A 24,849-nucleotide genomic window follows, 5' to 3' on the forward strand; every position below is an offset into this window, starting at 1 on the left:
ACTGTGGTGTTGTCTGTTCTGACCAGCAGAGTTCCAGGCAAAAGAAGATGCTTGAAAGCCAGTAAGGCCTGGTGAACTGCAATTAATTCCTTCAGGTTTATGTGCAAGTGCATCTGCTGGGCGTTCCAAAGCCCATGTATGCATCTGCCATCCAGGTGAGCTCCCCAGGCATAGTCCGATGTGGTCAGAACTTGAATTGTGGGAGGAGGGCAGAAAGGCATGCCTTTGTTTTGCAAACAGGCTGTTGCAAACCATAGAAACTCTCTCTGCAGACAAGGAAGCAGAGGAATAATCACATCCAGGTCCTGTGTGTGTTGACACCAAAGGTTCTTGAGGTACTATTGCAATTTCCTCATATGCAGCTTTGCATATGGAATCATGAGAATACAAGAGGCCACGAATCCCAGAGCTTGCAGGTATTTCCTTGCAGGGAGCTGGGACAGGCTTGCCAAGTCCTTGAAGTAAACTTAAAGAGTTGTCCGCTTCTCCTGGGTGAGATATATCATCTGGGTGGCTGTGTTCAGACTCGCTCCCAGGAATGTTATCTCCTTTGATGGTACCAATTTTGACTTTTGCTAGTTCAGCGTGTAACCCAGGGAAGAGAGAAGAGTCTTTACAAATTCCAAATTCTTTAACAGCTGTTCCCGAGACTTTGCTTAAATCAGACAGCCGTCCAAATAAGGGTAAATCTGAATATTCTTCTGCCTGCAAAAGGCAATGACTGGAACCAGGCACTTTGTAAAAACTCTGGAAGCAGTAGATAAGCCAAAGGGCAGTGCAGAGAACTGATAATGTCGCTTGCCCACTCAAACAAAGGAACTGCCTGCAGCTTTCCCTGACAGGAATGTGCAGATAAGCTTCTTTGAGATCCAAAGTTACCAGCCAGGAATCCTTGTCCAACATTGGTAACAACTGATGAAGAGTGAGCATTCTGAACTTTGGAATCACCAAGAAAGAGTTCAGAATGGATAGATCTAGGATAGGCTGCCAGGTGCCTTCTTTTTTTGGCACCAAGAAAAGTCTGGAATAGAAGCCTTGGCCTACCTGCTGAGCAGGAACTGTTTCTATTGCCCCCAGATGCAACAGAGACAAAATTTGCTTTTCTACTTCTGCCTTTTGCCTTTTGATTTGAAGGAATGTCCGGGAATCCTTTGTGCACCGGAAAGGTGTGGAAAGAAAACTTGTGTCCTAGGAATACAGTTCTGAGTACCCATTTGTCGTACGTGATGGCGGCTCAGACCTTTGCAAAAATGGTCAACCTTCCCCCTAAAGGAAACTCTGGGTAAGCAGGAACAGGCAGAAGTTGAACAAAGTCACTGAGAATGCTTGGATTGAGATGTAGTCTTAGAACTTCCCGACTTAGAAGTGGGAGCATGCCATTGTTTAGTCCTTTGAGGGGTAGCCCCGTGTCCCCTAGCAGATTTATAAACTCTGGTCCTAGAACGGTTCTGTCTGCTGGTATCAGGAAACAGCCAACACTTAGAAGGGTAGTTCCTGCTAAAGCCAGGAGGTTGAACTTGCAGAAAGTCTGTTTGCATGGACTTGGCCTTATCCTCCATCTTTTTGAGCACCTCCTCCGCTTTACTGCCAAAAAGATTGTCCTTGTGTAAAGGTACATCTAAAAGCTTGGCCTTGACAGGCTATGAAAGGGGCTGTTCCCTGAGCCAAGCATGCCTCCTGACAACAGATCTAGTAGCTGCAGCCCTGTAGGTAGCTTCAAGAACTTCAAAACCACAATGTAATGAATGCTTGTTAACAAGACTGGCAGAATTAAGTAAATCCTGCATATCTTTATTCCCTGCCAGGAGAGGCACACTGGAAATATTTGACTTAATAGCCTCCAAGGTATGCTGCTGATACTTGAGCATATGAAAAAGACAATTGGTAGACCTAACAGCAAGAGTGGCAGAGGCATAAACCTTCTTTCCCCACCCGTCTAGATTCCTAGATTATCTATCAGAAGGAACAGGATTTCTGGTAACAGTGGCCTTAACCGCTTTAGGCCCTTGAGAAATAACCTCTGGGTCAGAGGATTACGATAAAGAAACAAATGAGAATCAGGAACTCTGTAGTACCTGTCAGATTTCATGGGAACAGGAGGAACATAATTCGGAGTCAAAGCATTTTTCAGAAAAACATCATCCACCATGTCCAACACAGGGGGAATAGTCAAAGGCTTGTGCTAAGGCAAATCCAAAAATTCTCTGATCCTTTTCTTGGATTAAGGGTAGTTTTGACTTTCCCATTTAAAATGCTCCCTAAGAGTGTTCAAAGTATCACCAAAAGAAAAATCCTCTGGAGGAGAAGCAGAAGGAATGGATTCCTCTGCATCAGAATCCTCAAAAGGAGAAAAAACCTGAGAAGCTTCCTCTTCATCAGCCGAAATGCTGGAAGTCTCAGTACCTGAAAAGGATAAAGCTTCTGGAGATAAAGCCCTGCCTCTTTTGGAAGGAGGAGGCTGTGAGCCCCTAATAAGCGTCAAAAGATCAATAGCCATCTTAACTATCTGAGATTGAGGGGAACGAGAAGCAGCTGGAGCCTGTTTCTTCACAGACTTGCGACTAGAGGATTTACCTGAAAGTCGGAAGGACTCAGGAGGCTTGGCTACAGAGGAGGTTGTTGGTATGTGCCTGCTGTCAAAATGAAGAACGGAGGCCTCAGAAAACGGAGCCTGCTTAGCCACAGACTGAAGGTCAGAAGACAAAATGGAAGCCGGAGTCATGGAGGACTCTGAAACGGTCTCACCAGGGGCCTGTGAAGGTAAATCCGCAGACTGCAGGGGCTGCAAAGGCGCCTCACTGACTACCGCCGGACTGACGACCAACTTAAAGTCGTTGGTAGATCTGACCCTCTGAAGCCTGTCGGTGTCCTTATGCTTCTTAGGAACATCTGAAGCCTGAAGACCAGCAGATGCCATACCCGCAAACTTAGGCCAAACTCCAAAGTGCTTAGCTAACAGCTTAATCTGAAGACGAATAGTATGTGGATTAAAGGAAGCACAGAGATCACAGTTAGGTATGTTGTGGTCAAGCAACAAAAACTATAAATGAATAAGGTAACCCGGTCACCAACATGATAAACAACCTTGAAATTAGACAGTATGATGACCCAGAAGGTAAAACAATAAAGCATAGAACCGAAGCTGCCACAGGAAACAGAAGTTTAATCCACAAGCCACAAACAGTTCACATAAATGCCTCCAAATACACAGTAATTTTTCGTTTCTCCTACTTCATCAGATGTGGGCTGCTTCCAAAGCTAACACTTTTTATAGAGCACATTATTTCAATTAACAAATCACCTTTGCTAAGCAATCAACTTGTAATCGAGAAAACGTTAAAAAAAGTGCTTTTGTGCTTTTAACCTGATGTTAACATTTTATGTTTTACATGATAAAAATTTAAAGATGTGTGCCAATACATTACTAAATCACATAATCTTATTATAAATAACCATTCACTTTTAAAACTGTGTTCAATTTTGGTAAAATGCATGAATGAATTAAAAAATACTAAATAAGTAAAAAATGAAATTAAACTTTCCTTTGATGAAATACTTCTGCAAAAACTATTCCATTTAGCACCATCTAGTGGTCATACAAAGATTTTGCAAGGAACAACAAAATAACAAACCATTCCCTTTTCCTTAAAACATAACTTACAGAGAGTGTGTTCTAAAAAGGCCTACTTTAATATATGTTTGGTCTATAAATACATACATATGTTAAAAGTACATAATTAACATATTATTTAATTAAAAAAAATATTAAAAAACATGTTATTAAAATTGCATTCAAATGAACATTGTAATAAAAATTACTTAACAAAAAAAAGATGTTTATTAAAAAGTATGTAGAGAGTTTATAAAGCATTTAGGACACTTTATAAGGTTTGAGCAACTTTCTTGAAATTCCTACTAGACACATATTACAATTTGGCTGATCTTATTTTCAAAAGGGGGGCTATGGAAATATTTTCGTTAAGACCAGGGGCTTTGTTTGCCTCTATTATTAGTTGCCAGTACAACTCCCTATATTCTATTCTTTCTTCCCACAGCCCTCCCCTTTTATCTATATCTACTCTCTCAATAACATAAAATGTAATGTCACTGTGTAAGACATGCCATGGTTTTTATGTTGGAAAAACAGAAAGGAAACTAAAAAGGAGACTATACGAACATATATATGACATACAGGTAAACAAGGAAACAAATGCACCGTATAAGCATACTAAGGAATGCCCGGAGGCACAATTTACATTTTATGTTACTGAGAGAGTAGACATAGATATAAGGGGAGGGCTGTGGGAAGAAAGAATAGAATATAGGGAGTTGTACTGGCAACTAATACTAGAGGCAAACAAAGCCCCTGGTCTTAACGAAAATATTTCCACAGCCCCCCTTTTGAAAATAAGATCAGCCAAATTGTAATATGTGCCTAGTAGGAATTTCAAGAAAGTTGCTCAAACCTTATATGTCCTAAATGCATCTTTTTTTGTTAAGTAATTTTTATTACAATGTTCATTTGAATGCAATTTTAATAACATGGTTTTTAATAAGTTTTTTTAATTAAATAGTAATATGTTAATTAAGTATTTTTAACATATGTATGTATTTATAGACCAAACATATATTAAAGTAGGCATTTTTAGAACACACTCTATGTTAAGTTATGTTTTAAGGAAAAGGGAATGGTTTGTTATTTTGTTGTTCCTTGCAAAATCTTTGTAAGGCCACTAAATGGTGCTAAATGGATTAGTTTTTGCAGAAGTATTTCTTTCATTAAGGAAAGTTTCATTTAATTTTTTTACTTTAGTATTTTTTAATTCAACTACAGCGTCTTCTGTGTGGAGACATGCATGAATGGGCGTACCTTCGTTGAAGGTTGTGCGTCAGGGCTGGCAACTCGGCACGTAAAAATCCACTGCCAATCATTAGCGGACCGGAGTTCTGCTGTGGCGACCCCTAACCGGGAAAAGCCGAAAGACACAACAAAAAGTATTTTTTAATTCATTCATGCATTTTACCAAAATTGAAAACAATTTTAAAAGTGAATAGTTATTTATAATAAGATTATGTGATTTAGTAATGTATTGGCACACATCTTTAAATTTTTATCATGTAAAACATAAAATGTTAACATCAAGTTAAAAGCACAAAAGCACTTTTCTCACTTTTTCTCAATTACAAGTTCACTGCTTAGCAAAGGAGATTCGTTAATTGAAATAATGTGCTCTATAAAAAGTGTTAGCTTTGGAAGCAGCCCACATCTGATGAAGTAGGAGAAATGAAAATGTACTGTGTATTTGGAGGCGTTTATGTGAACTGTTTATGGCTTGTGGATTAAACTTCTGTTTCCTGTGGCAGCTTCGGTTCTATGCTTTATTGTTTTACCTTCTGGGTCATCATACTGTCTAATTTCAATGTTGTGGTCAAGGCCTAAACAAATAATGCAGTAAGAATGAAAATCTCTGTGGGGAATCTGCTTTCCACAGGCAAGACAATTATTAACTTTTTCTGACATTTGTTAAGGCAAGAAAAAGAGGATCCCCAATGGGGTACTTAGCTGTAGATGCCTTCAACTTTTGTAGTCGGAAATCAAAAAGGTAAACGGCCGACAGGCACCCGCGCAAAAAAGCTTCTGCTTTGGGCTCCGTAGCAAGGAAGACTGAGGAAGTGACATCAGCTGCCTCCTTTTGTATCAAGGATACTGACTTTCTATACAACCGACAGTGGCCAACGTCATATCCCCTTAATTTTGGTATTCGAGCCGATGGAGGGCTACCGGGGGCCAGAAAACTCATTTGTTAGGACTGCAACAGTGAAACAGGAACATCATGACAGTGGCAAGCAGCTTGAGTCATGTGGCTCATGGAATGCCCCCAATCACAAGGATGAAAAAAAAAAAAAAAGACTGCCCTTGAAATGGAAGAGAGCCAAACACAGGAAGCAAGGCTATTTGCCTAGACTGAAAAGGTCCTGAGGCAGGCATCCAAAGAGTCCACAGGCAGACAAGCCATCATAGTGAACTATCACCAGAGAGCAGGGTGGAACCCCTGGGTAATACTCTGCCCTATGAGTAGCAGGCAGGGAAATTCAAAGCCTGAGCCCAAGAAGGGGATAAAGAGGGATCTCCTCCCAAGAGGTTTCAACAGTCCTAAAGTGTCACACACACACAATATGGCGGCCGGTAACCCTGGAGCCATGGGGGACCACCACTGAGGCCTCTGAAGAACCCTCCCTACAACCTTGGTAAAGTTGGTGTGGGAAAAAAAAGACTGTTCTAACAAAGGGAAGGGGAACCACTCACAGAGGACCAAGTGACAAGGCTATCTTGGACCTCATTTCCCTGCAAGTAGCAGATGTGGTATCAGCCAGCAACACTTGCCTAGAAAGCTCAAAGATCAGGGGACTGAATTCTATTCCCACAGCAGATGCTTGGATTCATTTTCCAAAACGGAGACTGCAGTGTAGCAATAAAGGGTGGGAGGGAATGCTGCACTTCAGAGGTCATGCCAGACTGGTGTTATTTCCCTGATGACCTGTCCAAATCTAAAGTCAATATGACTACCACCTGTGATCTTCCATAAACAGAGGCCACAAGCTGAGTAGGTCTAACCCAATCAAATAAATAATAAATAAAATGCAATATATGTCACTCACCAGGTGCTGAGTGTGGGTCAATATATCATCTATGATATGTAGGGCAGTGGTGGAAAGAGGAGGAGAAAATCAGCTGAGGAGTAAACAACTAATGGATCAAGCCCCTTTCTGCAAGCTATGGCAGTCAAGTCCCCCAAGAAGGCTAAATGAGAAGATGTAAAGCCTCCAAAATTACCATTTGCCTCTAGCAATCCAGGCAGGACAGGTCACCAAAAGAATAATGAAGGGGATTCTATGGACCCATAACAAGGGCAGCCGACTCAGGGACACAGCAACCATAGCGTCCCTGGTCATGCATTAAGGGCATTTGTAAGGCCTTCCTTCTCCTTAAAGCATGTGAATTTTCAGGGAGCAATCCATGATATGACATCCATCTAGGGAAGCATAGGCAAGGATTCTGATTACTATCCCAAAATCTTGCTCCTGCTGAAGGGCACACTCAGCAAGAAATTATAGAACATTCCCAAAGCAGAATCCTCAACCACACCTCATGCTATGGCCACCCTGACCAAGGAATCATCTGTGGACAACAGACAGTATCTAAGGTGGTGTGATACAGAAAGGCATCCAATTGATTTGGGATAAGGATGCCCTTGATCCCAGATTCAGAAAGGGTCCAGAAAGAAGCTCTTAAGTATTTGAAAAGACAGGACTACAGCCTAGACACATTAGCACAATTGATAGCCCTTGTATCAAGTGTGGGAGAGAAATCTGTTCCGTGAAACCTGTTCCCCTGCAAGACTATCATTGACACCAAATAGGAGAGACATAAATGAAGCCTCAAGGCCTACTGAAGGCCCAATACGATTCACCTGTATCTTGGGTAGAATGGATAAAATCACATATTAAACTGTTGTGGGATGACAGCAAGAAATGGACCTCCCAGTAACCATTTTAGCAGAGAGAGAGAGAGAGGTGCCTCAAGTCCCTGTCGAGACATCTATAAATCTAAATGCAGGAAAGTGACACATCAAAAACCTACAGCAACTCAGAAGAACTACCCAGGGCAAATAAAAGGAAATCCTCTCATGGCCTCTGAAAGGGACCAACTAAATCATGTGAAGTGGGATGAACAGAAGGACTCCAAAGCTTGGTTCTTTTTCAGAAAAAAGAAAGAACCCCCCCCCCCCCCCCACCCTTAAGAGGCAGCAGTGTACACTCTGGATATCCTAGAGCCAATGTTAGGTTTTCAAATGGCTAAAGTGTGACTTTTTATTTTGTAGAAACCTGAGATTTTGCAGGACAAAACATAACCACAGCCATGCAAAGGACACAACTTCACTTTTTCACCAAAATAAAAGCTTGTGGGTGTAACATTTGAGTTGCTTATGCTATTCCATATAGCATTTAGCTGTTTCAGATACAAAATGTTTTTGCAACTATTAAAGAAATCTTGGGAAATATTTTTTGTCCTAAAATCTCAGGACATTTGCCATTTTGTTAGTTTTTGTCTGCAAGACACAACTGCCCAAATAGGGACAAATGGTAACCTTAGCCAATGTTAAGCATGAGCTCATGCAACTGTCAGACAGTTGGGGACCTGCACAAACACCCAAAAGAGAGAGGTATGCAATGGTCTTGGCACTGGTATAACAAATGACATCTTGAAAGATGAAACTTTTCAGCACCAAATTTGGATACTAAGAGTTGAAAAAGTGTTGCTCTCTCATGCCTGGCCAACAGATCTTAGCATGGCCTTACCCTGAGATTCTTCCTTCACCAAGGCTGACAAACCCAGATGGACTGAGAGGAAACTCTAGGAGAACAGCTGACACTGACTGCTCTCAGATCTATGACCAGATGACTCATGGGGCTACATCCTTTTATAAAAGCATGGGTAGATGGAGGACCATGTGTAAAGGAAGTAGGTATCAGACAATCCTCCAACTGAAATCTAAATCAGAAAAACTCAGGGCAGCCTCAAGAATGGTGAAAGGAACTTTTCCACTGGTCCTGTGAAGGATTAATCTACATAATCTGGAAATGTTCAGCAAAATAAATATTAGTTTGTAGGAGGCACAAATACCTCTTCAGTGCAAACTGATGTGTGTGTAGGGAAACAGTGCGACACCGAGGCAGAAGTGTTTTAGCTTGAGGCATTTATTTACCTAAATTTACTCACTGTGTAGGGCATTGATCAACCCTGACTGATTATAGTCCTAACATAGGTTGCTGAGAAAAGTACAGTTGTGTACCTACCATAAATGTAGATGTTCGAGTGTATTCACTGTTGCAGTCATTACACTTGGGTTATCCTGCTGGCAAATTCCAAAATCCTGGTCCTGCATCGGTTGCTGTCGCCTCTTCCCTGACGTCAGTGCGCCAGGGGTATAAAAGATGCAGCCGACGCCATTTTCTTCAGTTTTTCTTGCCCAGGATGTCAGATGCCCCCAAAAGGGTAGGTTAAAAAACATTGCTTATAAAGCATGCACTAAAATAAACAATACTTTCATCTACAAGCAAATACACCACATAGGTTGTATAGAATAGAGAAGTACAGATAAGTCCCATGAATGGGATTCGCAATGAAAGGGGGATGGTGGGTGGGTAACCTGGACTGCAACAGTGAATACACTCAAACATCTACATTTATGGTAGGTACACAACTGTACTATGTTCATCGTGTTTCACTGTTCAAGTCATTACACTTGGGTTGAATCCCAAAGCTGAGGTTGGGTGGCTGGGTCTAAATAGAATTAGGAGTGGCTATAAGGCCCTGCAGAACTGCAGTGGCAAAGCCTGCTCTGGATTTAGAGTAAAGATGTAAGTGGTAGTGCTTAGTAAAAGTGTGCACTGAAGTCCAAGTTGCAGCCTCCAAAATATCCTTGGTTGGTACTCCTCTGAGGAAGGCTGCTGAGGTGGCTGCTGCCCTAGTAGAATGTGGTCTAATGCCCTTAGGCACTGATTTGCCATGTTGTGAATAGCAGAAACGAGTGCAGTGTCCTATCCGTTTTGAAATAGACTACTCTGAGATAGCCTTTCCTTGTGATCCTGCAGCATATGCCACTAAAAGTTGCTCAGTCTTTCTGAAAGCTTTAGTTTTGTCCAAGTAAAAGCGTAGCTGTCTGTGTATGTCCAAAGTATGCAGAAGTCTCTCCCCTTTATTCTGTGGATTTGGGTAAAAAGTAGGCAAATGAATGGCATAGTTAAGAGCCACAGTGGACACTACCTTAGGCATAAATGTTGGGTTTGTCCTTAGAGAAACACTGTCTGGATGGAAGATAATAAAAGGTTCCAAAGCCATTAATGCCTGTAACTCTGAGACTCGTCTTGCTGAAGTTATTGCTAGGAGCAGAGCTGTTTTCCATGATAAAAATTTTATCTCAGCTGTATTGGCTGGCTCAAAAGGAGGCAGTGTGAGTTTTTCCAAGACAAAATTGAGGTACCATGCAGGTACTGGTGCTCTCCTTGGAGGTCTTATGTTTTTGGCCCCCCTGAGGTACTGCCTAAGCAGTTAATGTGAAAAAATAGGTGGGTCCGTATTGTAATGAGCTGAAATGGCAGAGGCATGGATCTTAACTGATGAGAAGGATAGGCCTTTGTCCAGCATCTCAGTTAGATATTGTAAAATCTGAGGAATATTTGGAGCAAATGTGTCAATTCCTTATGCCTGGTTCCAAGCACAGAATCTCTTCCATTTTTCTGCATAAGATTTTCTGGTGCTGGGCCTCCTGGCCTCCAAAATAACATCCATAACCACTTTGGAGAGAGGTGTATTCTGAGTGGTTACACTATCCGCATAGCAGCTAGATTTAGGGTTCTGAGTTGGCTGTGCAGGATCTGATTGTTTTGTTGGGTCAGTAAATGAGGAATTTGAGGCAATGTCCAGGCTGGGCCTTGAGACAAGCTCCTTAGGATTGGGTACCAGTGTTGGCGTGGCCAATCTGGGGCAATCAGTATTATTTGTGGCTTCTCTTGTCTGACCTTTAGGAGCACCTTGGGGAGGAAAGGCATATACTGTAAGGTTGTTCCAGCTGAAAGACAAAGCATCCACTTTCCATGCTTGTTTGTGATAAGTCCTTGTACAGAATCTCTGAAGTTGGCAGTTGTGAGGGGAGGCAAAAAGATCTATGTATGGGCATACCCATTTCCTTGTTATCATGTTGAAGATTTGTGGATCTAGTTTCCACTCATGAGGATCCATGAGGTTTCTGCTTAGTCTGCCAGAGCATTAGCTTTTCCTGGCAGGAATTGTACTTGCAGGTGTACTTGGTAAATCAATGATGTGTCCCACAAAATCATGGCTTGTCTGCAGAGGGGGTAGGAGTGTGTGCCCCCCTGCTTGTTTATGTACCACATGACTGTGGTGTTGTCCGTCTTTATCAGCAGCTGTTCTGGATGAAGTAGGTGCTTGAAGACTGTCAGGGCATTCTGTACAGCTAGCATTTCTTTTTGATTGATGTGAAGATGCCTTTGGCTTGCAGGCCATGTGCCCTGAATACACTTTCCTGCCATGTGGGCCCCCCAGGTATAATCTAATGCATCTGTTGTTAGTGTCTGCCTGGCTGTGGGTAAGGTGAATGGCTGTCCCTTGTTGTGGTAAAAGGCCTGTGCCCACCATTGAAACTCCTGCTGCAGGCAGGGAATGAGAGTAATTAATGTTTCCAGGCTGTGGCAATGTTGAGTCCAAACACGTTTTAGATACCATTGTAGTTTCCTCATATGCAGTCTTGCATATGGAATTAGCAGAATGCAGGAGGCCATGTAGCCCAGAGCCTGCAGAATTTTTCTTGCAGATAACTGGGTCTTTGTTGCCATGCTTTCGAAGTAAGAAGTCAGTTGCCTCTGTTTGTCTGGCATGAGATAAGCCATCTGGGCAGTTGTATTTAAGCTTGCACTCACGAATATTATCTCTTGAGAGGGTACTAGTTTTGATTTCTTTTCATTTACTGTGTACCCTAGGCAAATTATTAATCTTTTTACAAATGCCAGATGCTTTAGTAGAATGTCTTTGGTCTCTGCTTGAATAAGGCAGTCGTCCAAGTAGGGATATATTTGAATTCCTCTTTGTCTGCAAAATGCAATTACTGGTGCCAGGCATTTTGTGAAGACCCTGGGCGCAGTAGATAAGCCAAAGGGCAGTGCAGAGAATTGGTAGTGCATTGAGCTAGCTATGAATCTGAGGTATCTTCTGCAAGATTGTCTGATTGGGATATGCAGGTATGCCTCTTCGAGGTCCAAAGTTACAAGCCAAGCCTTCTTGCCCAGCATGGGCAGAAGCTGCTGCAGAGTCAATATTTTGAATTTCGGAACGTCCAGAAAGGTATTTAGAATAGACAGGTCCAGAATTGGTCTCCATGCTTTGCCCTTTCTTGGTACTAAGAAAAGTCTTGAGTAAAATCCTTGTCCCTGCTCTTGTTGTGGCACTGGCTGAATACCCCTCATGTCCATGAGAGATGAAACTTGTTTTTGTGCCTCTGCCCACTGATTGTGTGGCAGGTCTGGCATACCTTTTGCCTTTGGAAGGGTGTGAAAGTGGAACCTGTAGCCTTGAGAGACTATATTCAAGACCCAATTGTCCTGGGTGATCATATGCCAATTTTGTGAAAAAAGTGCTAGCTTTCCCCCTAAGGGTGCTGCCAAAAGATAAATGCTTGGCAGTGGCAGAGGGAAGTCATTGGGACTGTTTCCTATATGGCTGTGATTTGTCTTCTCCGCTTTTGGAGGTAGAAGCACCCCATTGTTTTGGCCTGTATGAGCCCTGGGGCTGTTGTCTGCCTCTAGGGCGTCTGTATCTGCCTCTTTGTGGCCTGTCTGACATGAGAAAGGACCAATTCTTAGAAGGCCAGTTCCTGCTAAATCTGGGTGGCTGTACCTGTAAGAAATCCTTTACTGTCTGCATAGATTTAGCTTTATCCTCCATTTTCTTCAACACCTCTTCTGCCTTGACACCAAACAAAGTATCATGCTGTAATGGAGCATCCAATAATTTTGCTTTAACATGATCAGGCAGAGTCTGTTCCTTTAACCAAGCATGCCTTCTAATGACAGAACCTGTTACAGCGGCCCTGCAAGAGGCCTCCAGTGAATCATAACCATATTGCAAAGTATGTTTTCCCACTTGCTCAGCTGCATGCAATAAATCCTGCATTTCCTTGTTCTCAGAACATTCAGAATTTGTCAACATTTTCTGTTTTGGCAGAGACATTAAGTATTGCTGATATTTAAGCATATGAAACTGACAATTTAAAGCCCTTACAGCCAAGGTAGCAGAAGTGTAAACTTTTTTCCCCCATCTGTCCAGTGCCCTTGAATCTCTGAGGGGACAGGATTTTTTGCAGTAGCTGCCTTGACCCCTTTGGGACCCTGAGAAATAGTTTCTGGGTCAGCAGCAGGGTTTTTATATAGAAATTTATGAGAATCTGGAACCCTGTAGTATCTGTCTGGCTTAACAAGTGCAGGAGGTAAAGAATCGGGAGACAGTCCGGACTCTGAAAATACATCATCTACAATGTCTAGAACAGGTGAAGAAGAGGTCTGTGTTGAGGTAGTAAAAGAAAGTATCTGAGCCTTTTCTTAGAATCTGAGTAATCTTGGCTCTCCCAGTGGAAATGCTCCCTCATGGTATGCAGGGTTTCCCCAAAGGAGTAATCCTCAGGAGGAGAAGCTGAAGGGATAGATCTTCAGCATCAGAATCCTCATAGGGAGGAATAGAGTATCCCTGTTCTGAAGAGGAGTCAGAGGAAATGGAAACCTGATCAGAGGAATCATATTCAGTGTCTTGCCTAGGCCTCTTATCAGGAGGGGGATGGGAACCCCTGATCAAAGTAATTAGGTCTTCGGCCATTTTGAGCATCTGTTTCTTAGGCATGGAAGTCTGTCCTGGAGAATACTGTACTTGTTTCCTTGTCTTTAAAACTGTTTTAGTCTTCATCTTGGATGCTGAAGTTGGCTTGATATAAAGCTGTGTAGGTCTGAAAACACCCTCAGAAGCCGATGCCTGCTCAGCGGCTCTGGACCCATCTGAGGGATTAGTTTCCGAAGGCCCAATACCTTGAATATCCAGAGGCCTAGTAGTCTCCACTTGGGAGACGGAGGCGGCCTGTGGCTCTGAGGTAGTGGGTGTCAGGGGCTGTGAAAGCGCCTCACTGAGAACCAGCAAACCGGCGACTGGCCTAGAAGAGGCTACGTCGTCAGTTTTGGACCTCGAATACCTGTCCTTTTCTTTTTCCTTGCGCTTTTTATGAACTCCGGTCGTCGGCTGTTCTGACGGCATTATATAGTTAAATCTTCGGCCAAAGTAATGAAAGGCAAAATCGTACCGACGCTTAATAGTGTGTTGGTTAAATCTAGCACAAAACTGACAACTAGCAATGTCGTGGTCAGGGCCTAGGCAAGGAATACAGTAAGAATGAAAATCCTTATGAGGTATTTGCTTCCCACAAGAAATACAATTGTTAACTTTTTCTGACATCGGTCTGGAGCAAGAAAAAAGTTTCCCCAATGGGGTACTTAGCTTTATTGAAGACTTCGGATCTGAAATTCAATTTCGAAAATATCAGGAGTCGGCCGACCGGCACTTGCAAACTGCTTTTGCTTCGGGCACCGTGCGGCAAGAAAGACTGAAGAAAATAGTGTCGGCTGCATCTTTTATACCCCTGGCGCACTGACGTCAGGGAAGAGGTGACAGCAACTGACGCCGGACCAGGACTTTGGAATTCAGGTCGACTCTGGGTAGCTTGCCAGCAGGATAACCCAAGTGTAATGACTGCAACAGTGAAACATGATGAACATCAAGTGAAGCAACAATCCAATATGTATAGAGTACTGCACAAGAAGCTTATGAGTAATATAGATCATTTTGAATAAAGAGAGTAATACAAATTTGACAAGATACATTTACATATGCAAATGCAAGCTAAAAAAATAGCAAGTTGCAACTCTGGAGATACACTTGTGGAGGCAATCTCACCAAACAAGGGTGACAATAGTAACCTTTTGTTTTTTTGCATTTATTTCCGTCTGTATTGCAGTTTAGTTTTCTGAATGAACAGCAATGACATACATTATAAAGCCAATGCCTAGTTCTGATTAGAAAGGGTTTATTTCACTATGTTTAGATTCAGAGTCTCAAACATGAAATCCTGTGTTTTGGAACTATTTTAAATCACAGTGCCACATCTGTTCATTTGCTTCTCAGCTAGGTACATGCTGTCCAAAGTATTCCTTTAAACAGTAATGTATCATCCTCTCTTTACAGTGAACTTAAAAGTTATTCCATTCCATTACTACCATACATTTCACTCAGCACATTTAACTATTAATGCTTGGTCCTTCAATTTAATGCAAAAATGCTGAATAACAACATCTTTACTTTATGAGACACTTTTTGTTCCAGTTTACTCCTTGGAAAATGTAGCCTCAAGCTTTACTCTTTGTATACCAAGATTTTTAGAATTATTTGTAAACTGCAATAAAAATATTTCAACAAAAAAATATGTAAAAGTCCTTCAACTTTTGTGAGAGAAAAAAACTCCCAATTTGGGCATCCCCAGAAAGAAAAGAACATGCTGAGCTTTGCAAAAGTAACTCCCTACTCCTCCTGCAAACAAAGAAAATGACAGACACACACACACACATCAAAACACAGCATCGTACTTTATATTTTACATTCTTCTTAGGTTCATAGGTAGGTACTAGGCTATCTGCCCCAAGGCATTTATAAGCCTAGCCAGAATGTGTTGGCTTTCGCCACCCCCTTAGATTAGTTCCCTGTGCCTCTGTCCAGCAGAGCCACTAAAGTGATCCCCGGGGTAAACTTTCCGTTTCCCATCCACTTGTCAAGGTTTCTCTTGAAGAGTGCTAGCGAGGAGCTCTGCCTAATGTAGACTGGAATCTTGTTCCAAAGCATGGGAAGTCTCTGGGACAGGAATCTATCCCTCCAGCATGCCCTATTTATTGTTGTGGTGAGGTTTAGATCCCTAGAGCGTGTGGCTCAAGGGAATAAGGTTTTCTTTAGGTGGAGCATGTCCATCAATTCTGGGTTGGACATGGCCTTATATGTCAGGCAGAGATCACCTCTGAACAGGCGGTATGCAACAGAATACAGCTGGAGTTTCTTCATTCGAGTTGCATAGGGTATCTATTTGAGGCCAGTGATCCTCTTGGTGAGGTACTTCTGTGGTCTTTCCAGCTGTTGCAGGTGTCTTGTAAGGTACATCCCAAATGGGGTATTGTACTCTATGATGGGTCTGATAAGTGATGAGTAGAGGGGCACAATGACCTCTTTTGATCTGGATGCAAACCCTTTTGTGATTAGGTGGGCCACATAGAATGATTTTCTTACCACTTTGGCAATGTGATTATCAAAGGAGAGACTACTATTTACTTGGGTCCCCAGATCCCTTATTACGTTTTCCATATTTAGGGGACTACCACCTATGTGGTAGTTTGTGGGTACTTTGTTATTTCCAAAGGGAATATCTATGCACTTTTTGGCATTTAGCTTGAGGCCAAGATTTTGACACCAGGTATCTTTCTCAGTGAGACCCTTTTGGAGGATGTCTGCCAGCCGGTGAGTCAATTATAGCCCCTAGTTTGCAGTCATCTGCGAACTTGGTCAGCCATAGTCCTTCTGTGCTTGTCTGTACCTCTGAGAAGTATAAGCTGAACAGGAGGGGTCCTAGGACTGAGCCCTCGGGAACACCACTTGTAACCGGTTTAGAGTCAGACCTAGCTGCCGCAACTCTCACCATGTGAGATCTGTCAGTGAGCCAATTGGCAACCCATCTTGTGACACAGGGGTTTATGTTCAGGCTGGTGAGCTAGTCTATAACACCAGAATGGGGAATGGTGCTGAAGACCTTTGTGAGGTCTAGGTAGGCTATGTGTACCACCTTTCCCTCGTCTATAGCCTTGGTAACTGTCTCAAAGAAGTCCACCAGGTTTAGGAGGCATGATCTGCCCTTAACAAAGCTGAACTGGGTAGGGTCCACTGTTTGGAGGTTCCCAATGTTTCTGTTAATGAGTTCCATGATGATGCGCTCCATAGCCTTGCAAACCAAGCTAGTCAGGCTTATAGGGTGATAGTTCCTGGGGTCTGTTGTGGCTCCACCTTTGTGGAGCGGAACAACTGTTGCTGTGCACCACTCTATGGGTACGTAGCCTGTGGAGAGGCTGAGTTTGAACAGTGTGTTTAGGTGAGGGGTTAATTTGTCTTTGAGCTCGTGTAGGACGCAGCCTGGGACACCGTCCGGTCCCATTGATGCTGTGTTTTTGGCTTTGGAGAGGGCTATTTTAACCTGAGTGTCTGTGATTTCAGGGGCTCTACATTCTTCTGGTATGGTTATGGGCCCTTTTGGGGTGAGAGGGGGGTGAAGTTTGCACTGAACCTGTCTGCCAGGATGTTGGCAATATCAGTTGGTTCAGTGTATTTTGTGCCATTCTGCACTAACTCTGAGCAGATCTGAGCATTGCCGCTTAGATTCTTGACATAGCTAAAGAATGCCTTGTGATTTTCTTTGGAGTCCTTAGCAAGTTTTCTTTCACAGCTCGCCTTGGATGATTTTATGAAGGATCATAGTTTCTTGCTGATACTGATCAGGGATGTCTTCCCTTCTTGGGATTTTACTCTTTTCTGTACTAGTTTCCTCCTTCTATTGTATAGCTTGTTTATGGCAGGGGTCCACCAGACTGGTTTCCTTTTCTTGGAGACGTGAGTCTTGGTTTTGCTTGGGATAGCACGATCTATGCATTCTTGTAGGTGCCCGTAGAATGCATTAGTAAAGGATTTTGCAGCTTGGACAGTGTTATTCTTTAGCATGGGGGGCTTTGAAACTTTCCACCTCCGTCCTAAGTAACGTGAAGTTTGGTTTTGAAAAGTTTTTCACAGTGGTTTCCTTGTCCTGGGGTGGGGGCGGAATGTGGATATCCAAAATGATTTGTTTATGGTCAGATCTAACCAGCGAGGGATTGACCTCTGGTGTGGAACACCGGTTGCCCATGTTGGTGATGACCAGGTCCAATATGCTGTCACCTCTGGTGGGAGTGCTGACAAGTTGCTCCATGGCGTTTGAGTTTATTAATTCTAGGAAATGTTGGGCAAGGGAGTTAGTACTTGAGTAGTTCTCCCAGTTAACGTTTGGGTAGTTGAAATCACCCAATATTAGGGTGTTTGGTAGGACCTTTATGTTACTCAGTGTTTCCAGTAATGCCAAATGGGGATTCTGGGACATGGTGGGTGATCTGTAGCAAGCTACAATTTGAATTGCAGTTTTGCCTGTTGTTAGTTGCACGTGGATAATCTCTGAAGCATCGTGCTGTACCATTGACCTGGAGGTGTGGGTATCCTTGATGAATATGGATACTCCCCCACCTTTTGTATTTCGGTCTGGGTTCTGTGGCCGAAATGTATGGTATGAGTTGTAGCCTGGTAGTGCAGGGTTGCTCTCTGGAGCCTTAAAACAGGTTTCTGTTACTGCACATATATCAATTTTCTCCATACTGAGGAGTGCCTCGAGTGCGTGCATTTTCAGGTTTAGACTTCTGGCATTGAGTAGTATTACCCTCAGATTTTTGTTACTTGTGCCATTTACGGAGGTGAGTTTGTCTTTTGCGCCTTGCCTAAAAAAGGCAATATGGGGGTGGCAAGAGCCTTGGCCAGTATTCAAAAGCCTAAGGGTGACAGGTTCAAGCCGTCTCTAGCGAAGCAGAGTGGCTTGTCGAGCCATCCCAGGCAGACGGACACTGGATCCCCTTTGAATGACACCAGAAACATAGCCAATTGTTGAAATTGACAATTTTTTCTTTATACCGTGGTATCATTCTTAGTGAGGGCAGGATGCTACTCAGGGTCAGGGTCAAAGCGGCCTGGGCTATGTGATCAGAGAGCTCTTCCATGTCTCTTTTCATGTAGTCCAGGGAGGTACGGCTCAGGTCATTCACACCAACATGGACAATGACAGAGTCGTATTTGTACTTGTCCTGGAATGACATGAGTGCTTGTGTTATGTGGCGGATCCTGGCACCCGACAGGCAGCTAACAGTAACCTTCACCTTATTCAGCCTAGTGAGTGGGACGTCAGTATGCCAGACTATAGAGTCATTTATTATTAGTATGTTGGGTATGTTATTTTGCCTTGAGGGCTGTGATTGCCTGGCACACTGGTTTTGTGAAGTATGTGTTTCATGGTTTGTGTTGGTGGTGGAGGTTGCTTGGATGTCTGCTTTGGGGAGGGCTCTGTTGCTTTTGCAGATTTTTATTTAGAGCCTCAGAGTATGGTTTTGTGTATTTATGTGCGTTTTTTTACCGGAGCTGGTTTAATGGGTCTATGTGAGACTGGTGGTGTGATGCCAGTATTTCCCTTCTCCTCTTGACTGTCTGATCCAGTCTTGGGTTGTGAGAGCTTAGCCTCCAGTTTGGCTGTATAATTGCATCTCTCACTCATATTAGCATTTGGTGATAAGAGGAGAGGGTTGTCTGCGTACATGAGGCAGTTGTTACATTGCCTCAAAATGCCCAGATTCACCAGTTGGACTGGAGAGTACACCTGAAACTGCCTTTTGGACATGCCTGGATAGGTACAGTAAACTGTATTACTGAATGGCTGGTAAGGTTGAATAGAGAGCCTTGTCCTTCTGTAGTGCTAGGGTTTATAAGTGCTTGCTATGAGTTTTGAGCAAGTGCCGAGCTGAGAAATGAATGGCTTGAGTGCTTAAGTTGAAAGTTTGTCTAGTTCCAAGGGAAAAATTGAAGAGGAGACTTTGTGAAGCCAGGAATAGTTATACCCTAGCTAACCGGCACTGCCCGGCGCGCAAAACCGGGCAAATGCGGATTTTATAGCAGGGAAATGAAAGAGATAGAAATTAGCCCAAAATGGCCAATAAACTACTACTTTCTGACCCGAAACCACTCCTCCAGGGACAGATAGGCTGCTCAAAGCTCCCCTCTCTGACAGGTGAACAAAGAAACTTCCTTCTATCCAAGTAAGGTATGGGCAAACACAGAGATCTGTAACACAGCCCTGGATTCAGCACTAACCTGAAAACTGGACTATACTAGCCTAGAAAGGCGGTAAACAAGTATATATATATATATATATATATATATATATATATATATTTTTTTTTTTTCAGAAAAAAGCAGATATAAACAAAAAAACACTTTAAATGCACATAAAAAGATGTTTATTGTTATATATCTCAGTTCAGAGTTGTAGTCAATGCCCCTAGTAATAAAGTAAGAAGAAATAAAGTGCAATTTATATATATATATATATATATATATATATATATATATATATATATATATATATATATACATATATATAAAATAGAAAACGAACAATCTGATTTAAACAAGTTATCCACTTAACCAGAAAAAAACTCAAAACTGAGCCCTGTTCCAGCAGTCTTCAATCAGAGAAGTTCTAACTGCACACTCCCGCTACTAGGGTGCAGGGGAACCTTCTCCAAAAAAAGATGGCCTGGATCAGTGCTCAAGTTATACAAATAAAGCTAGATTCAGCAGGCCTGAATCTGGTCCTATGCTACAGCAACAAGGCGCACCAGTTTCAGAAAGAAACAGTTCGAATAAGCAGGCACAATAAGCTTGTGACCAGAAATTCCCAACTCAGAAGGGCAGAACCCAGCCTCTCCTCCCACAAGAGTGCAGACCACAAACCTTCTTAGTGTAGAATAACTGGCCAGTAGCCCAAGTGCTTAAACCAGAATTAATACACTTTAAAAGAGCAGACACTGAGCTTTCAATCAGCAATTCCCAGCTTGGAAGGATGTAAGCTACCTGTCCTGCCACAACAGTGCAGACCACAAACCTTTTTAATGTAAAACAACCAGTATGAAGCCAAAATGCTTAAACCAAAAGACTTAGAATAACAGTTACAATTTAACCAGGCTACTACCAAGCAGCAATAACTGCAGCAGAATAAATAAAACTGAGTACTTTTAAGAGGAGGCAAAAGCAAAATAAAGGAGAAGGAAACTCAAATACAGTAAAAGCAGATTATTATTTTTTTTTTTTAGTAAAGTGCAAGGAGAGATGAAGGAAGAACCTAAGTGGGTTGGCCTCCTCAAATCTTCTCTCTGTATTACGTAGAGTCAACACTAGACTCAGAATATGATCTCACTGTATTCGGTTAAGTGAGCAAATGAGATGGACTCAGAAGGAGTGTTCAAATAGAGACTTACAGAAGGGACGGGCAATTCCAGAGCCACCAACACTAACATCAAAACAAGAACAGGGAGGGTGGGTGGAGACAAACAAGAAGAAGAATAAGCACAGTTGTACAGATTACAGAGGTATTAAATCAAAATGCAGACAAAAAATGAGAATAAACACTTATCTTTTCTCGGTACTTGCGTATTATCGCAACCAGATTTCTGAAGTGGGCGAAATGGTTGTTACCGTAAAAACAGTTTTCTTACTTTCTTAATCTTGAAAGGGTCATGTAAGTAAGTAAGCAGAAATGGGTCACAGTGGGAATGAGGCACAAGGAGTAGCAAGAGTCAATTTTCTTTCTCCTGGGGGGGTGGGTCTCATCGTTCCGTGAGCTACAAAATGGTAAAGTGCATTACGATTCCTGTATTCCTGATCACAACCTCAGCAAAGGGAAGTCAGTCAGGTATATACCATGTAACTGTTACTGTCAGTGGTCATCCAAACCACAGACATCTGACAGGACTAGTAAGTAACAGGACAGTGATCCCTCATGGACTGGTGTCTTTCTCCCTAGTGGGACTCTGGTGACTGGGGTGGTGAACGTTATCGCGCTTCACACAGATAGCTCTGTTAATCAGAACCACTTACGTTGCTTGTCACAACTGCTGCAAATGATGAATGATTCACACACATTCCTTCCAAATTTGACAATCACAGATGCCACTGTCTACATGTAAAGGCCTTTGAAAGGGTCCAGTTTTCTTGTTTGGGAATTTGATGCCTTTCATGAGTTCTAACCTTAAGGATTATTGTGAAGCACCAGTCCCATGTTTAGGTCAGGAGCGGACGCTACACAGGAAGAGGAATTTTCACTTTATTTCTCTTTCTATGTGAAAAACAGTGTCACACCATACTACTGAAGAGTTCACACTCCCCTTGTTAGGTTACCAGGCATCCTTCCACAGAAACACAACCATTTCTGACACTTAGGAAATCTGGTTGCGATAATACGTAAGTACCCTTTTCTCAATATCACAGCTGTCAGTAGGTCAAGCTCTCTGCAGCAGCCTGAGCAACAGCTATATCTGATTTAAAACACAGGACAGAAACCAAACAACACAGATGCAGGAATACTTTGGCTGGATTAAACTAGTTCTGAAAACTTACTGCCACTAAGAAAACAGAAAAGGCCTCCAATTTGCTTCTCTGGTCTCTGTAAGGGAGCATGCCTATAATATTCGGATAGGTCTGAAAACTAATGCCCTTGCTAGACATGTTATGGAGAGTGGACCTAGACATGTCTTTAAGTTTTCCATCTTAGAAACAATTAAGCCAGGACATAGAGGGGGTGACATTAAGAACTATACAGAGACCAGAGAAGCAAATTGGATAATAAAATTGAGATCTGATGTTCCACCAGGTCTCAATGGTGTAGTCCCCATTAAGCCCTTCCTGAAGGCTAGGAGAATTTGTAGGTAAAGATATTTAAGGCAGATACATATGCATATATTTTAATTATTAGTGTAATATGTTTTTGAACATGAGTTTTTAAATGTTTATATGTATTATCTGTTTTTGTTTGATATGTATTTTAAATTTGGCAGATGTGATTTCCCTTTAAGGTTTTATTAATTCCCGCCAATAGCGCTATTTAAGCAATGATGTGATGCTTAGAGTGTATAGGTCTGAAGAAGCCATTATTGGTGAAAGCGCTAACCTGCTCTAATAAACTTTTTAAATAATATCTGGATTCTGTCCGTTGGATGTTACTTGAGAATTTCTATTTATTTGTTACATGCTGATTTTGGTTGCGTTGGTCTTTGGTTTGCTGCTGTTGCTCTTTTTTATCTTATATTTAACACCAACTTAATTTCCTAGCCTAGATTGGTACCACAAATTGACCAAGGTGTGAGTGGTTTGTGGTAGAAGCCAGACTGTCTACACCAGAAAAACTAAGCCTGTTGTTTACAAATCTAGGATGTGGTGTTGCTCAGCATCTCCTGCTACACAATACAATGAACTCCCCAATGTAAACATTTTATTAGTAAATTACAGAAGGTAATAAATTATTCTATTATTTATGCACCATGCACACTGATGGTAATATTTCATGGAAGATGTAAGTACTGTCACGTCTTAACAGTGACATATGTTTGATATCATACAAACTAAAATACTATACACATCACAAATCCCCAGTAAGCAGCAATGAGTCTTTAGTTATCTGGGCTACATTCTCCAGGCTTCAGTCATTTGCAATCAACCGATAATAACTACTAGGTGGCTGATTAGTACCCCATAGAGAATCTCCATGATGTACTATTCATCACAGCCACTTCCAATCTAGTACACTGGTAATTACTCCCTTCCAAAAACAGAGATGAGCACAGTCATACATATCCATAAGCTCCATTGCACTAGCAGCAAATTAATACATCTTAAGTAGATAATACTTCTGCCCCATCCCTCCCAGAAGGAAAGTCCATCAGAAGGTCTATAAATCAAAAAAGAAAGCAAACTGAGGCTGGGAACATCTCCTGAAAATCAGAAATGTACCTTCACCCTACAAGTGCTACTTTCTAAAAAGGCAGGTTAAATCATTCTTCGAATGGGTCCTGCAGCAGCTTCCAGTGATCAAAACTCTTACAGAAAAAGGTGGTTTTCCAAAGAAGGGTGTCTTTCAACCAAAACAGGAGTATATCAGTTTAGAAAGAAAAGGTTTTAACAGATCAATACTTCCAAATTAAAAAGTGACTACAGTTCTTATATTCTTCTTCCATATACACTGCTTCTCTCCACTGCTGAGCCACTCAGCTGTTAAGCTGATAACATCAAAGTACATTTTAGTCTGTATAAAACATGGTTAATTTATTCCTTCATTAACCAAGCAAATGGGCTGATTCCAAAGACAATCTTCAGCCATGACTTAAAGGAATACACTTCAAATGCACAATTAAAACACAAATGTAATACAGATGCTAAAAAAATTAACATTGATAATAAGCATGTTGTTTAGAAAGCTACAGTTTCTACAATGGTTATTAGAAGTGTTATTTAAAGCATAGACTATAAAGGAAAAAATGAGTTGATGGGAGGAGGAAAATGTGGTACCAAAAGGAATAAAATGGGCAGCTCAGTGGCACAAAGGACTAAGAGCCTCAACTGTGACCCAGAAGAACCATTCATTGAGGAGTTAGAGGGAGCTTATGAAGACTACTTATTTTGTCAGTTGACCTTTTTTGGGGGAAGGGATTTCTGGAAATGGCTATAGAATATACAGTCCAGCCAAGACACCCCTACACACTACCATAAAAAGTATTAGGTGAAATGAAACAGACTGCTTACAGGTTGCCTACAATAATGTCAATGCACACTTGAAGATGATGCAGGACTGCAAGTAGAGTAGGAAAAAAAAATGCAAACCAGCTGAGACTGCGCCTTCACCTCAGCCTAGCACTCAACTGCTAGGAATAAATATGTTCAAAGCAGGTACTCCAGTCGTGGTTTATACATAGTCAAAGGACAGAAGCCTTGATGCCTGAAAGCCAAAGATGAAGAAGAGATTCTGAACTAAGCAAAATTATTTATATTTACTATTAAAAACATTTCTTCTTCCAGGAATAAAAGGGGTGATGTTGATTACAGACTTCAGAATAAGAAAACTTCCAGTTCCTACAGCCAAGTATAAAGCAAGCTCTGAAACCAGCACAGAACATATGAAAGAATATAGAAAAAGGTACTATGTGAGGAAAGAAAACAGTGGAGGTTACAGGAGGAAGAAGTTAGAGAAAAGGCATGCAATTGTGGAGAGCAGTGTGTCAGGTAAAGTCTGAACATGACAGTAGTAAGACATTGTTTATTACTCAAATTTACAAGGATTCAACCAGCTCAATAATTCAAAAACTCATTTACCTGATCTTGAGGATCCATTTTTGTCATCATTCTGTCTTCAAGAAGGTTGAATGTCAGCACTTGTAGAACATAAAGCTGATGACACATCTCTCTACTTATGGTTCGGTTTGATCGAATGACATTCTGTTAAAAAAACATACGGGTTAGTAATGGAAAGAGTG

At 41.8% G+C, this 24,849-nt stretch overlaps 1 protein-coding gene across 4 annotated transcripts in view; it reads right to left on the reverse strand.

The window, feature by feature from the left end:
* The window catches only part of ELMO1 (engulfment and cell motility 1), a 3,030,107-nt gene that overhangs the window by 1,750,386 nt on the left and 1,254,872 nt on the right, over positions 1-24,849 (reverse strand). For all 4 annotated transcript variants that reach the window (XM_044065043.1, XM_044065038.1, XM_044065039.1 and 1 more), the window contains one exon: positions 24,689-24,811. In XM_044065043.1, the coding sequence (XP_043920978.1) occupies positions 24,689-24,811 (123 nt within the window). The remainder of the gene's footprint in view (positions 1-24,688; positions 24,812-24,849) is intronic.

Source organism: Protopterus annectens, chromosome 3.part0, assembly GCF_019279795.1.
Source record: "Protopterus annectens isolate FY-2018-M chromosome 3.part0, PAN1.0, whole genome shotgun sequence".
Taxonomy (NCBI): domain Eukaryota; kingdom Metazoa; phylum Chordata; order Ceratodontiformes; family Protopteridae; genus Protopterus; species Protopterus annectens.